A 12,914-nucleotide genomic window follows, 5' to 3' on the forward strand; every position below is an offset into this window, starting at 1 on the left:
AAAGAGTCAGACATGACTTAGCAACTGAACAAGAAGCAATTGCCAAGTCCTCTAGTTAAAACAGGTCAGCAACAGAAGACCTATGTTCTGACTACAATCCTACCAATGCCAGCTGTATTGACAGGGCTTTCAGAGTTTAAACTGAGAAGTCTGGATGAGATGTCTCCTACAGCCTTATGATAGATAGAGACAGCTGGCTGCTTTTCAAAACCAAATATTCCCCTTCTTCCTAAATAAGAGAGTCCTGATTTTATTCTGAGCAGCAATGTTGTAGCTTTTCTTGTAGCAAGTTGTTGCTACAGGCTTAAGTTCCAGCCAATAAAACACAGTTAAGTTGGGTGAGGTGGAATTTCCAGAAACGCATTTTAAAGGGCAACAAAAACTGGTATAGAGTCTATCTGCCCTTCCTGCCTGGCCCTGAAAGACAAACTTTGAACAACCATATTGGACCAGGAGCGACTCTGAGAATCAGAGCCAAACACTAGGGAGAGCTCAGCAGACAGAAGTAGTTTGGGTCCTTAATGGTTATGGAATCAACAAACTGAATTTCTCCTATGCAAGAGAAAAAGAAACTTTTATCATGTCACTTTATCAAGTTACTATTTGGGGAGTCTTCATTATTAATACTTGAATATAACTGCCATCTAATAAAAGTTCCCTGTACTTTAACATTTTACATTCAGAATTTTTATTAAAAAAATTTTTTTTTGGCCATGACCCCTTACCATGTGGAATCTTAAAGCTTCCTGACCCAGGACTGAACACACATCCCTTGTATTGGAAGGTTGGGATCTTAACCACTGGACTACCAGGCAAGTCCCCAGAATTTTATTTTGATTGCTGGCATGCAATTATTACAAGTATAATCTACCAACCAGATCTTTTGGTGACTCACTTGGAATTCTAACATTTATAATCTTTATAATCTTTCCAAAGGGAAAAATGTTAAGTAGTATTAATGAGTTATGGTTGAAAGGAAGCCTGATATCCAAAAGGACAAGAATCCTTTTCAAGCATGAATACTTTTAAAAGATCTAGCAGTTACATAACTTATTTTTTTTTCTTTTGGTTGCTTTAATTGGTAGTTCTGGAAGACCTGTCTTATTTTCCTCATTTTTGGGGGGACGAATCAAGATTGCCCGGGAGAAATATCAGTAATCTCAGATATGCAGATGACACCACCCTTATGGAAGAAAGTGAAGAGGAACTAAAAAGCCTCTTGATGAAACTGAAAGAGGAGAGTGAAAAAGTTGACTTAAAGCTCAACATTCAGAAAACGAAGATCATGGCATCTGGTCCCATCACTTCATGGCAAATAGATGGGGAAACAGTGGAAACAGTGTCAGACTTTATTTTGGGGGCTCCAAAATCACTGCAGATGGTGACTGGAGCCATGAAATTAAAAGACGCTTACTCCTTGGAAGGAAAGTTATGACCAACCTAGATAGCATATTCAAAAGCAGACATTACTTTGCCAACATAGGTCAGTCTAGTCAAGGCTATGGTTTTTCCAGTGGTCATGTATGGATGTGAAAGTTGGGCTGTGAAGAAAGCTGAGCACCAAAGAATTGATGCTTTTGAACTGTGGTGTTGGAGAAGACTCTTGAGAGTCCCTTGAACTGCAAGAAGATCCAACCAGTCCATTCTAAAGGAGATCAGTCCTGGGTGTTCATTGGAAGGACTGATGCTGAAGCTGAAACTCCAATACTTTGGCCACTTCATGCAAAGAGTTGACTCATTGGAAAAGACTCTGAAGCTGGGAGGGACTGGGGGCAGGAGGAGAAGGGGACGACAGAGGATGAGATGGCTGGATGGCATCACCTACTCGATGGACATGAGTCTGGGTGAACTCCGGGAGTTGGTGATGGACAGGGAGGCCTGGCATGCTGCGATTCACGGGGTCACAAAGAGTTGGACACAACTGAACAACTGAACTGAACTGATGACTTTTTTTGCCTTCTGATAAAAACCTAGCCTCTCAAATATGTAAATTTCAGGTTGCCTGAAAGGTTCAAGAGTGTTGGGATGGAATTACGGAGAAATCATAGATATCCCCTCTGACATCTCGTGGACTGAAGTTATGATTGAAGAGAAGAAATAGTTGGGAAAAGACTCAAAATATATTCAGTATTAAGACTAACTTAAAGTTTCTCTTTGGGGATCAGGTTCAGACTAGGATACTAAACAGTTTTCCCAGTTGTATTGATATAAACACTGTGTAATCAATAAAATGGCTTAAGTTTTTTGTTTCTGTTATCTTAGATGTCAATGGTGTCAATGCTTCAGAGGAATACTTATCACAACAGTATCAAAGCCAAGTAGAGCATTTTAGTGACCAAGAGCATATTAGGCTTCCATTAGGCTTCCTGGGGTCAAATCCTTCCTCCACCATTTACTTGTGTGATCACAATCTACCTAAGCCTTATCTCTCACATGGTAAATGGGGATGTTAAAAATACCCATCTTGCTAAAAGTGTTGTTAGATTAAGTGAGATAATGCAGGTAAAGCCCTCCCCATATAATACCATAATTGTTCAATATATTTTAGCATCATTAAGCAAACATTTTACATACATATCTAAGTTGGAGCCTGTCTAAATTTGTAGTACTGAAGTGTTAAGTCATTTTTTCAGACACTGTCTTTTTATAGAAAACAAAGTGAATTTGATTAAAATAATTTTTGGCTAGAAGTGTTCATTGTCCCCATAATTATGTTGCCCTTCTCCAGGGGTTTTCCTGAACCCCGAGATCAAACCCAAGTCTCCTACATTGCAGGTGGATTCTTTACCATCTGAACCACCAGGGAAGTCAAAGGTAGTATTCGTAATATTAACGAGAACTGAATCATCATTAACAAATTCCAAAACAGGTTAGCCATGGCAACTGATGGGTTGAGGACATGCTGCCCCTAAATGTGGCACCTTGGCATCTTCAATATTTTAAACTGAAGGAATATAAGAAAAAAGCAGAAACAGGAAAGTTACTCTGACCTTCTCCCTCCTTATCTTTCTTTCTTAAAACAGAAAATAGGTCTTAAGACCTCATTAAGAGGTGCCCACCCTACACCAAGAGGAAGGAGCATCTGAATCTCAGAAGACACAGGGACAGTGAAAGAACCTAAGAAACCGGACTTGCTAAGGCATCATTGTTCCCTGCAACATGGCCCCCGCCCCTCCCACTTACTACAATTACAAGCATGCTTCATCTTATTGTGCTTCACTGATACTGATGGTTAGTGTTTTTTAGCAATAAAGTATTTTTAATTAGAATACATACATTGGTGTTAAGACATAATGCTATTGCACACTTAATAAACTACAGTATAATGTATAAATTACAGTATAATGTAACAATAACTTTTATATCTACTGGGAAACCCAATAACTCATGTGACATGCTTCACTGCAACACAGATCTTCCCTGGTGGCTCAAACAGTACAGAATCTGCCTGCAATGTGGGAAACCTGGGTTCAATCCCTGGGTCGGGAAGATCCGCTGGAGAAGGGCATGACAACCCACTCCAGTATTCTGGCCTGGAGAATCCCATGGACAGAGGAGCCTGGCGGGCCACATCCGTGGGGTCGCAAAGGTGGCAAAGGACAGGCCTGAAGCGAATGAGCACGCATGCACGCTGGCACTCAGCTGGCAGTATCACTAAGGCGTGCTGTGCACTCCTTAACCCACCACATCCCTCCACAACTGTCACCACGACTTTCATCAAGCCCAGTACAAAATGCTCAGTTCTGTTTCTCTGGCTCTTCATTTCCTTTTGAAGATCTCCCTGATATGTAAACTCACATGAAATTTGTGTACTTTTCTCCTATTAATCTTTAGTTGGTTTAATTTTCAGGCCCAACCCTAAGAGCAAGAGCATCAAGGAAAGCTGCTTTCTTCTCTACATTAGTTGTGTTAGATAAAATGGCAGATGCTTGTTCTACTTAATTAAAACAAGAATCATTCCCCGAATCTTTATCACAAATGTGATTTTGAATTTTTTGCTATTTCAAGTAGCTTTTTAAAAACTTATTCCAAAAATAATTCTTTCTCAACAGGGAAAAAAATTATTTTTCCAAATCAGTAAATGTTATTTTACAAGAGTTTTAAACGTCTACATAATGTTCTAATATATTGTTTAACCTATTCTGTACCATTAAATACTGAAACTAAGCAGGCCCCTGGGGGTTCCTGGGCATGGAAGCCTTTCTAAGTCCCCACACTTCTGGTTTGTAGGAATAGACTCCCATCTCCATGACCTTGAAAGGGCAAATTCAAACAGTTGCTAATCAGGGATGGGAGGAGACAAGGGAGGAGACAAGGGAGGAGACTGCCCCCCACCTCACCCACCCCCAGGCCAGACTAAAGGCATGGGTGTACACAGCTCCTTATAAGCAACTCTGCCCTTGAACATGCTTTAAAACCTTTCAACAAATCGTCCCAGGTTGGGACACACAGCTTTCCAGGGCACAGGTGGGCTGTGTCTCCCTTTGCCTGGCAAAGTAATAAAGCTATTCTTTTCTATTTCAGCCAAAACTCTGTCTCAGATTTTATTCCGATTGATGCACCGAGGCTGAGTTTTCAGCATCAATATTTAGATTGTTTCCAAGTTTACTGCTATAAACCATGCTTTGATAAACATTCTTACAGTCATATCTTTACACTGACAGGTAGTACTCTTTGGATGTAAACACACATATGTGTTCTAAAGTAATACTGCAATCTCACCAGAGAAAATTTAAATGATCTTCTGTTAATAATTTTATTCTCTAGGTTCTCTGAGAAAAGTGAATTATTATGGTTTTATTTCAGCAACTCTGAGTCTGTTCTGGACTCAAGAAAGCTGAGACAGCTAACTTTTGTCAGAATGTGTGGTTAACTGGCATCCACTCTACTTTTGACAGCCCCTAAAACCATACGTAAACAGACCTTGAAATGCAAGACACACTAGCTATGGTTGGGATCCCTTTCACAGAAGAATCATTTATCTCCTCACTTTATATTTTGTGTAAACCTGGATTCTGTAACTAAGACTAGGTTCAGCTGAACAGCTACCATGCATTCAGCACCTGCATCTCCCAAGGAAATGGAAACAGCGTGGTCCCGTCTGTTTTCTCAGTCACCAACTGACTGAAAAAGATCAAGACTCTGATTCCATCATTTCCCCTTGTTTAACTCAAGGAAGGGTTTTAGGTGATCCTTGTCAATAAAAGGTTTAGATGCTTAGATAAAGACATTAGACAATTTCCCTCTCCCATTTAAATCTCCAGGAAATACTGAAACTGACTTTTAAGAAGCAAATCTATATAACAGTGCTGGAAAGTAAAGGGTTCCATACATACACTGACAACGAACTCTGAGGAATCTTAGAAAGATAAAAGATTAAAAAAGGATGAGATTAAAGGAAAAGATAAGTGTTTAAAAAAATTAAATATAGGAACTAATGACAACCCCCAAACATAAGACCAATGCAAAGCTGAAGCCCTTGAACCAGGTCACGGCAAATCTGAGTGTGGAAGGTGGGGCAGGAGCCCCTCTCTGAGTAGACAGTGAGAAGAAGCCTGGAGCAGCAGGAAGTTAGAGCTCTCTCCTGGTGTCCGGCCTGTTTCAACCTGCAGACAACCGTTCTGTCTGCCCCAGAAATCCATGGGGAGGGAGCCTCTAAGGGGGCAGCACCTCAGGAAGCTCCTGACTCCCAGGAGCCTCCATCTCCAAAAGACAACTATCAGCTTGCCCCAGGACAAAGCAAGTCATTCTTCCTCACCTATCAACTGAGGCAGGCCAGGATACACAGAACTAAAGACCCACAAACAAGACTACAAGGAATCTTACATACAGAGAAGGTTTGAACAAAACAAAAGCATTAGAGGCATGCACCAAACTCAACAAGCTCCACACACAAAAACTCAAAGATACAGAATCAGAAGAGCAAACAGAAGACTATAAATTTGTTACAATATCCTCAGGGGAACAAAAGAAAACAGCACTTGAGTTACCAGTCCAAGCCTGTACCATTCTGCGCAGGACAGGACAATAAATCCAGAGACAGTTGCTAGGGCAAGGAATAGACTTTATTTGGAAAGCCAGTGAACCAAGAGGATGGTAGACTCAATTACTAAAAGTACCATCTTGCCTGAGGAAGAGTTCAGGTTTCTTTTATATTAAACAGGAAGGGAGTACAGTCAAGTATTTCCTGTTTCTGGTCAGCCTCCAGTGGGGAGGTGCTAATTTCCTCCTTCCTGAAGGCACTCACAGGTGGGCCTCATCAGGCCTTAATGCTGATTACTTGTGAGGCAGGGTTTCTAGGGATGGACCATTATGTGTAGTTGAAGTTTACAGGCAACAACCCTTTATTAATTAACTTGTAATAGAATACAAAAGCTCTTCCCTATTACATTGCCTTCACACACACACACCAGCTGATATGAAGTGAATAATTAAGAAACTTGAAATTTAAAATAAATAGTTGAATAGATGGCTCATTGCTCTGTTTGGAAGATGCTTCATACTGTACCCTACTCCTGGAGAATGCTGAGGCATGTTAGCATAAAGCCTTTTAGAAATTCTAGAGTACTCAATTTTGTTTTCTGTATCTATTTGACACAGACCACTTATTTCATAGCTATTTTTGAAACACTGCTCTTTAGAAGACATTGGATAATGACAGAGATGCTACAGGAACACAGGAGAAAGAACTTAACCTAAACAGGGGTGGGGGAAATGAGGTCTTTGGGGGAAAAATAGTATCTGCGCTACATTTAAAAGTCAGATAAGAGTTAACCCCGGGAAACAGAACCAAGGAAATGAAGTGTACATTCCAGACAGAGGAGGACAATTAGAAAAGCTTCAGTAGGAAATAACACTGGGTCTCTAAAAGTCTCTGTATCTTTTGCCATTAAAGAAACTTCACATTGTGTCTGCTGACACCTTTTCATGAGTCACATCACTTATATTCTGTGACAATCAGGCATTAAGCTAAAGAAGCTGGCAAGAGTTAGGAAGCCACTGAAAAGAACATCATCAAACTCAAATTTTAAAGATTACTCTGGCACCCATGTGGAAGAGAAAAGGGAATAAGATGGAGGCAGAGAGAACAGCATGATGCAGTGGTAACACAGATGACTAAGTGAAAACAGGATGACCAGGTTTCTGGCTTAGGTGAGCAGGCAGGAGAGACAGCTTGGAAGAAATTCAGAAGTAGGAGGCAAAAAGTAGATGTAGTCAGACTCAACTAGCAATGGAGAAATGATTACCTGTGTGGTAACTTTTTTTTTTTAAGCAGGTATGGATCGATACTACTATGTGGAAAATTAACTAGAAAGAACACTTGACTGTTACTATCTATTTAGGAAAAGTATTCTTAAATTGTAACATGCTTTATTGTGTCATATACTCTACAACTGTAACTTTTAATCACTGGTTATAGATTATATGACAACGTACCAAATTAAAATTCCCTTAATTATGGGATCGTTCGCTATACATTATTTTTAAGTTCACTGTTAGGAGTTCAAATTTATAGAGTCAAAATATTGACATTCTGTAGGTTTCTGCAGCTTCAATAAGCTGTCATAGCAGATTCTTGTAGGATTTTTTATTGCAACAAGTTAAGGTGATTTTTCTTTCACAAGGAAGTTTTATTCTTACATAACTTATGTTGCCAGATCTTTCTATTTTGAATGAAAAGTTGGAGGGGACAAAGTCTGTATGAGAAATCTTTGTATTTGCTGCTAAACTGCTGTGAACCTACAACTACTCTAAATAATAAAATCTATTTTTTAAAAGTTGGAAATTTGGATATTTTAATGAAAAAAATCTCACACCATGTTGACAACAGATCCATTAAAAAAAAAATACAGCACTGAACTGGTTAAAACATATACACATATCCTCTCATTACAAACTTTTTGTGTTGTAAAGTCTGTATGTGAGTCCTTTTGAGCTGACAGTAAAAACTACAAGAAAGAAAGATTTGGAATCTGGGCTTACTCAGAAACACATGAGTTTACAGGAGACAGCCTTATACCTGAGAGCAGGGGTTAAACTAAATAGCTATAGGGTACAAAACTATACAGCAGCAGACTCTCCAAAGAAGTCACAGACTTTTTAAAGATTTGGGTAATCAGAAAGAATATCGAAGGACTGGTGCAAAAGAAAATTTCAAAATGATGTGTATAGACTATGTAGATAGTCTATTGTATTTAAGATACAATTATATCTTAATTGTATCTTAAAAATCTTCCAAGATACAAATATAAAATAGCTGGCATTTATAGATACATTTTAGTGTGTGTCAGATAATATTCTAGTCTCTCTACATGTATTGTCTGAAACCTTTCAAAATTAAATTTTACACTTCATTTATGAAGAAAAACTCTCTGGAATGGACTTGCTTTCTGAATGGAAAGTCAGAAGTAGCCCTGCCAGAGACAAATGGAGATCTGTGAGCGATTCATTAACAAGCTGGCTAGATCCAAGTAGGCTATGAGGCAAAGGTTGCAGGCACATTGATACCATGCAGTGGAAAGAAGGAATACAATCTGTTACCTGCTTACTGTGTGTCAGAAACTCTAATAAACGTTTATACACATTACTTAAATATCAACAATTCTACAGGATAAAAATCCCAATTCCTGATTTTACAGATGGGAACTAAAGCTTAGAGTTCACCTAAGTCATTAATGTATTATGATGTGATGTCATTAATTTTTGCTTGTTTGCATTTATTTTCTTCAAATTCATTTTGTCTAGCATCCCATATCAGAGTGAAAAAGAAGAAAGCAATTCCGATAAATATAATAACTCCCAAATTAGATTTTCTTTTTGAATATAAAATAGCACCAGAATTACCACATAACAGATTATTAAAATGAGAAGTCCTTTATTTGAGAGAGCTGATATCCCGAAGTAAAAGGTAACAAAGACACTATTTGTATAACTTTGAATCTTTGCAGTTAATTACAGACAATACCATTCACAGCACAGCTTCAGGCTATTGTTTCAGAGCTAAGGAAGTAAAGTAATAAAGAAGCTAATGAGAGAGGAAAAACCAGGATAGTTAGGATGGTAACTGTTGATTTACCATCAGATTCTGGTATTTTCTGGCTGTCAGGTACAGTGCAGGGAGATACTTAACAGCTTCAATTCTAAAGAATCTTTAAATACTGGGATTGGTGTGTATCAATGGGGATAGTTTCAGCTACAAGTAACAGAAAAATCAGTTCGAACGTGTGATTTGTATGTATAATACAAATGTATATGTATAATCTCATACAGACAGGAGTCTAGAGGCAGAAAGGTTCCAGGCCTGGTTAACTCAGTATCACAATATCATCACAGACTTTCCATCTTTCTACTCTACCACATCCAGTAGTCAGCCTTCCTTCCTTCATGATCCAAGCAGTTCCAGGCATCCCATGTAACACAATACCCCAAAACAGAAAGAGGCATTTCCTTTTAGACATCTCTATTACTAAAAAAAATGTTTCGTGTAGCTCCCCAAAAGACTTCTTCTCCAACTCCGCTGACCAAGATTAGGTTAAGTTTCTGACAATAACTAGCAGTGGGAATAAGCCCATCATCACTGGAGTAAACAATCACTATTTACCCATAGAGACTGAAGGGGCTTGGCCTCCATTAAAGAAGTGGGCCTGCAGACCAGGAACCCAAAAAGGTAATGTTCTTCCAAGAAATCAGAAGTATGGAGTTAAATGGGAAATCAAGTGTGACTTAAAGTAAGCTTCTTTAGGAAGTACAAGAAACAACAGAATTAGTTCTACTCTTGCCCCAAAAAGTCAGGAAATATAGTGGTAAGTTGAATATTATGATGACTGTTACTTAGAAAGTGGCATATATTACTTCAGCCTAGTAATCTACATAACTTTCAGTTTCCATTTTCAGAGCAGACAGAAACATGCTACCATATAACAATTTTTTGGTCATCATTATGACAGTGTTTCATTTGCCCTGCCTCACCAATAAGACTTAAAGAGAATTTCTTGAAGTAACTAAAAAAGAAGTTTAAATTAGGGGAAGGGAATTAAAGAGACTCTTTCCTGATACGGGATTTTTTTGAATTATAAGTAGTTAAAAGAAAATAGAAGTTGGAAGGTAGATGAGAGAATAGGGTGGGGAAAGGTTACTGAGAAGAAAAAAAGTGAGACACTGAGGGCAGAAAAAGAGCTGCTGATCCTGTAAATGGAGAAGGGACAGAGTATGAAACATGAGGCAGAGGGGTGGAGTGCAACAATACATTAATATTCATAATTGAAGTTCTGCAGTATTCATTAAAATACCATTTTAAACAGTCTTTCAACTTTTACAGAGTGCATTTTCAGAATAACCAATTGCAGTGTCTTTTTGTACAAAAATCTTTAAGTTGTAGTATTGAATTTGGTTACTCAAGCAACATACTGTCAGATACTGCACAGATGTTTCATTTTTACCTGCTAGTTTTAAAATGTATGTCATAACTTAAAAGGGCAAACTTAACAAGAATAGGTGAAATTTTTTTCTGGGACCATACCATTCTTTAAAAACTGCCATGTACATGACCTACTTCATTGTCACCAGAATTACCCAAGTATAGTTTATAAATGTGAACTATTTCAATAAAAACTTCAAGTACTTTTTATAAAAGAAATTATAAGAATCAAAGCAATTAAAGGTAGCTGTTCATAAAATATCACAAAATACTGTAGATAATGTCACATGTCTAATTATATATCCATAATTTCTGGCTCAAAAAAAAATTACAAACAAAATAGATCCTTTCTGCTTTTGACTCAGGGTATTTACTGATCCTCTTAAGCTAATTACAGAATTCCTTAGATTAGCAATTCCTGCCTTCAACTCTAACTTTGTTTGGGAGACACACACAGAAAAATACACAATACATTTCACATCACTTTCCTTATTTACCAGCCTCAGCAGCAAGGGACTTTGGAGTATTTGAAAATTCAACTCCAACCTCAAAGAATAAAATCTGCCATCTGTGAGAATATCTAACAGAATATCCTAAAGGCTTAAAAGCAATTAATTCCAAAGGTATGGTTCTAGAAAGTATTTTGGCAATTGGAAACAAACGGCCTTCCAAAGTGAGAACTTTTGTTATGTTTATTAAAAAGGAGTATCCTTAATTTATAAACATATTTTGTAAAAGTGACTCTTACAGGTTAGTAGAGAAAACCAGAGTCAGATTGACTTTTAAGAACTCTACGAACTTAATTTTCCAAAAAGAAAGCTACCATTACATCAAACACCATGCTATTCTTTCCTGTTTAATACCACAAATTCTCACCTTTCTAAAGTTCTGAACAGCAGAACAATTGAGAAAAAGAACCAAAGGAAAAAAAAAAAAAGAAAAAGAACCAAGGAACACCTGAAGTTCAATCAGCAACAGGCCTCACTAAAGCCAACCGATTTTGCAATGATTTTTTTCTTTTAACAATACACCTAAATTTAAAACTATTCCATACTATAACTTGTTTAGAAAAAAATTAGTATAACACATAAAATGGCTCCTAGAATTAACCAATTTTAATATCTCAAGATGTATTTCAAATATATGAAGTCTATTAAGATGCTGATATCTTTCCATTAAAATACATGCTGACACACGTAAATATAACTGCATAATTCATATGAAGAGGCTGTTCTAATTTTTTAAAACCACTAGAGGTCACAGATACCTGCAATAAAAACAGCTGAAATAATCTGAATTGCATAATATTTCTAACCTGACCACGCTGAAAATGAACAAAACGAAACAAAAACAACGCCAGCAGAACAATCAAAATGACTTGAAGGTAATTCCTGAGTGTAGGAACAAGAATCTCAAAGTGAGAAATGAACCCACTGATAGTTACCAGCTGCGGGGAGGTGGGTTAGAATGAACAGGGTAAATCTATTAGAGACTTAAGAGGATTGAGTACGTTACTCCCAGAAGAGAACTCACTTATGAAAACTTTGTTTTCCCCTTCCTTTAGGGTTCAAAGTTTTTTTCTCCAAAAATAGTGCACTATTCGTGAAACTTGAATTGCGAAGAGTAATCTCCTTTTTAGCCAAGTATAGAATTTTAACAATTCGGCCAACGCGGCAAACAGGTGGGTAAAAGGAAATGTTGGTGAGGAAGCCGGGCAAAGCAAGGCACACTGCAGACAAGACAGGAGACAGACTGCAGCCGGCAGCAGTGTGTCCGGGGAGATGAGGGAAGTCGGAATTAGGGGAGCTGAGCAGTGGTGGGGGCGGGAGCGGGGGAAAGGGCGTCCCGGAAGAAATCCTGAATGTGGGTCAGGGACGGGAGAGCAAGCGTGAGACCCAGGACCAAGAGAGAGATGTCCAAAAAAAAGGGCGGCAGCTGGCGGGAGTCGGCCTGAGGAGCTGCGAGTGTGGTTAGCACCAGCCCGCCCTCCCGCCCTACTTTCTTCCTTCGGTCGGAGAGGCAGCGGCCAGTCACCTGGAGTGTGAGTTCCGGAGGGACTCGATCAGGCGCTGCTTCTGCTGCTGGAGGCTGGTGAGACCACCGGGGGACCCAGCTGCGGAGGAGGAGGCGCTCTTGGTCAGGGGGAAGAGCCAGCTCATCCTCCACGGGTCCCCGGGCCGAGGCCCCGGAAGGCTCTGGCCTGCTTCTCCCAGCGGCTCAGCCCGGCGGTTCTCCAGCGACAAAGGAGGAGCGGGCAGGGACGGCCCGGCCCAAGTGCTGGGCAGCCGCGTCTTCTCTAAGCCGGCCCGGCGGGGGGTCCTCGGGGCCGGGGGGGCATGCTACTGTCAGCGCAGCAGCTGAAGAGAAGGGAACTCGCAGCTCGAGGCTGGCGGTCCGCGGCCTTGACGCCCCAACCAGCCAGCCAGACAGCCCGACCGCTTTAACTCTCCACCGCCTCAGCCTCCGTCACCTGCGTGCCCCGCCCCCTCTGCGGATG

At 39.5% G+C, this 12,914-nt stretch overlaps 2 protein-coding genes across 5 annotated transcripts in view; one reads left to right on the forward strand and one right to left on the reverse strand.

Moving 5' to 3' along the window:
• Positions 1–3,181, forward strand: part of MTMR7 (myotubularin related protein 7) — a 128,465-nt gene extending 125,284 nt beyond the window's left edge. Inside the window, exon 15 of the mRNA XM_061404316.1 lies at positions 3,024–3,181. The gene's annotated coding sequence lies outside the window, so the exon portion shown is untranslated. The remainder of the gene's footprint in view (positions 1–3,023) is intronic.
• Positions 1–12,892, reverse strand: part of VPS37A (VPS37A subunit of ESCRT-I) — a 48,727-nt gene extending 35,835 nt beyond the window's left edge. For all 4 annotated transcript variants that reach the window (XM_061404321.1, XM_061404320.1, XM_061404319.1 and 1 more), the window contains exon 1: positions 12,452–12,892. In XM_061404321.1, the coding sequence (XP_061260305.1) occupies positions 12,452–12,576 (125 nt within the window). In that variant the 5' untranslated portion in view covers positions 12,577–12,892. The remainder of the gene's footprint in view (positions 1–12,451) is intronic.
• Positions 12,893–12,914: the final 22 nt, after the last annotated feature.

This window comes from Bos javanicus, chromosome 27, assembly GCF_032452875.1.
Source record: "Bos javanicus breed banteng chromosome 27, ARS-OSU_banteng_1.0, whole genome shotgun sequence".
Lineage (NCBI taxonomy): Eukaryota > Metazoa > Chordata > Mammalia > Artiodactyla > Bovidae > Bos > Bos javanicus.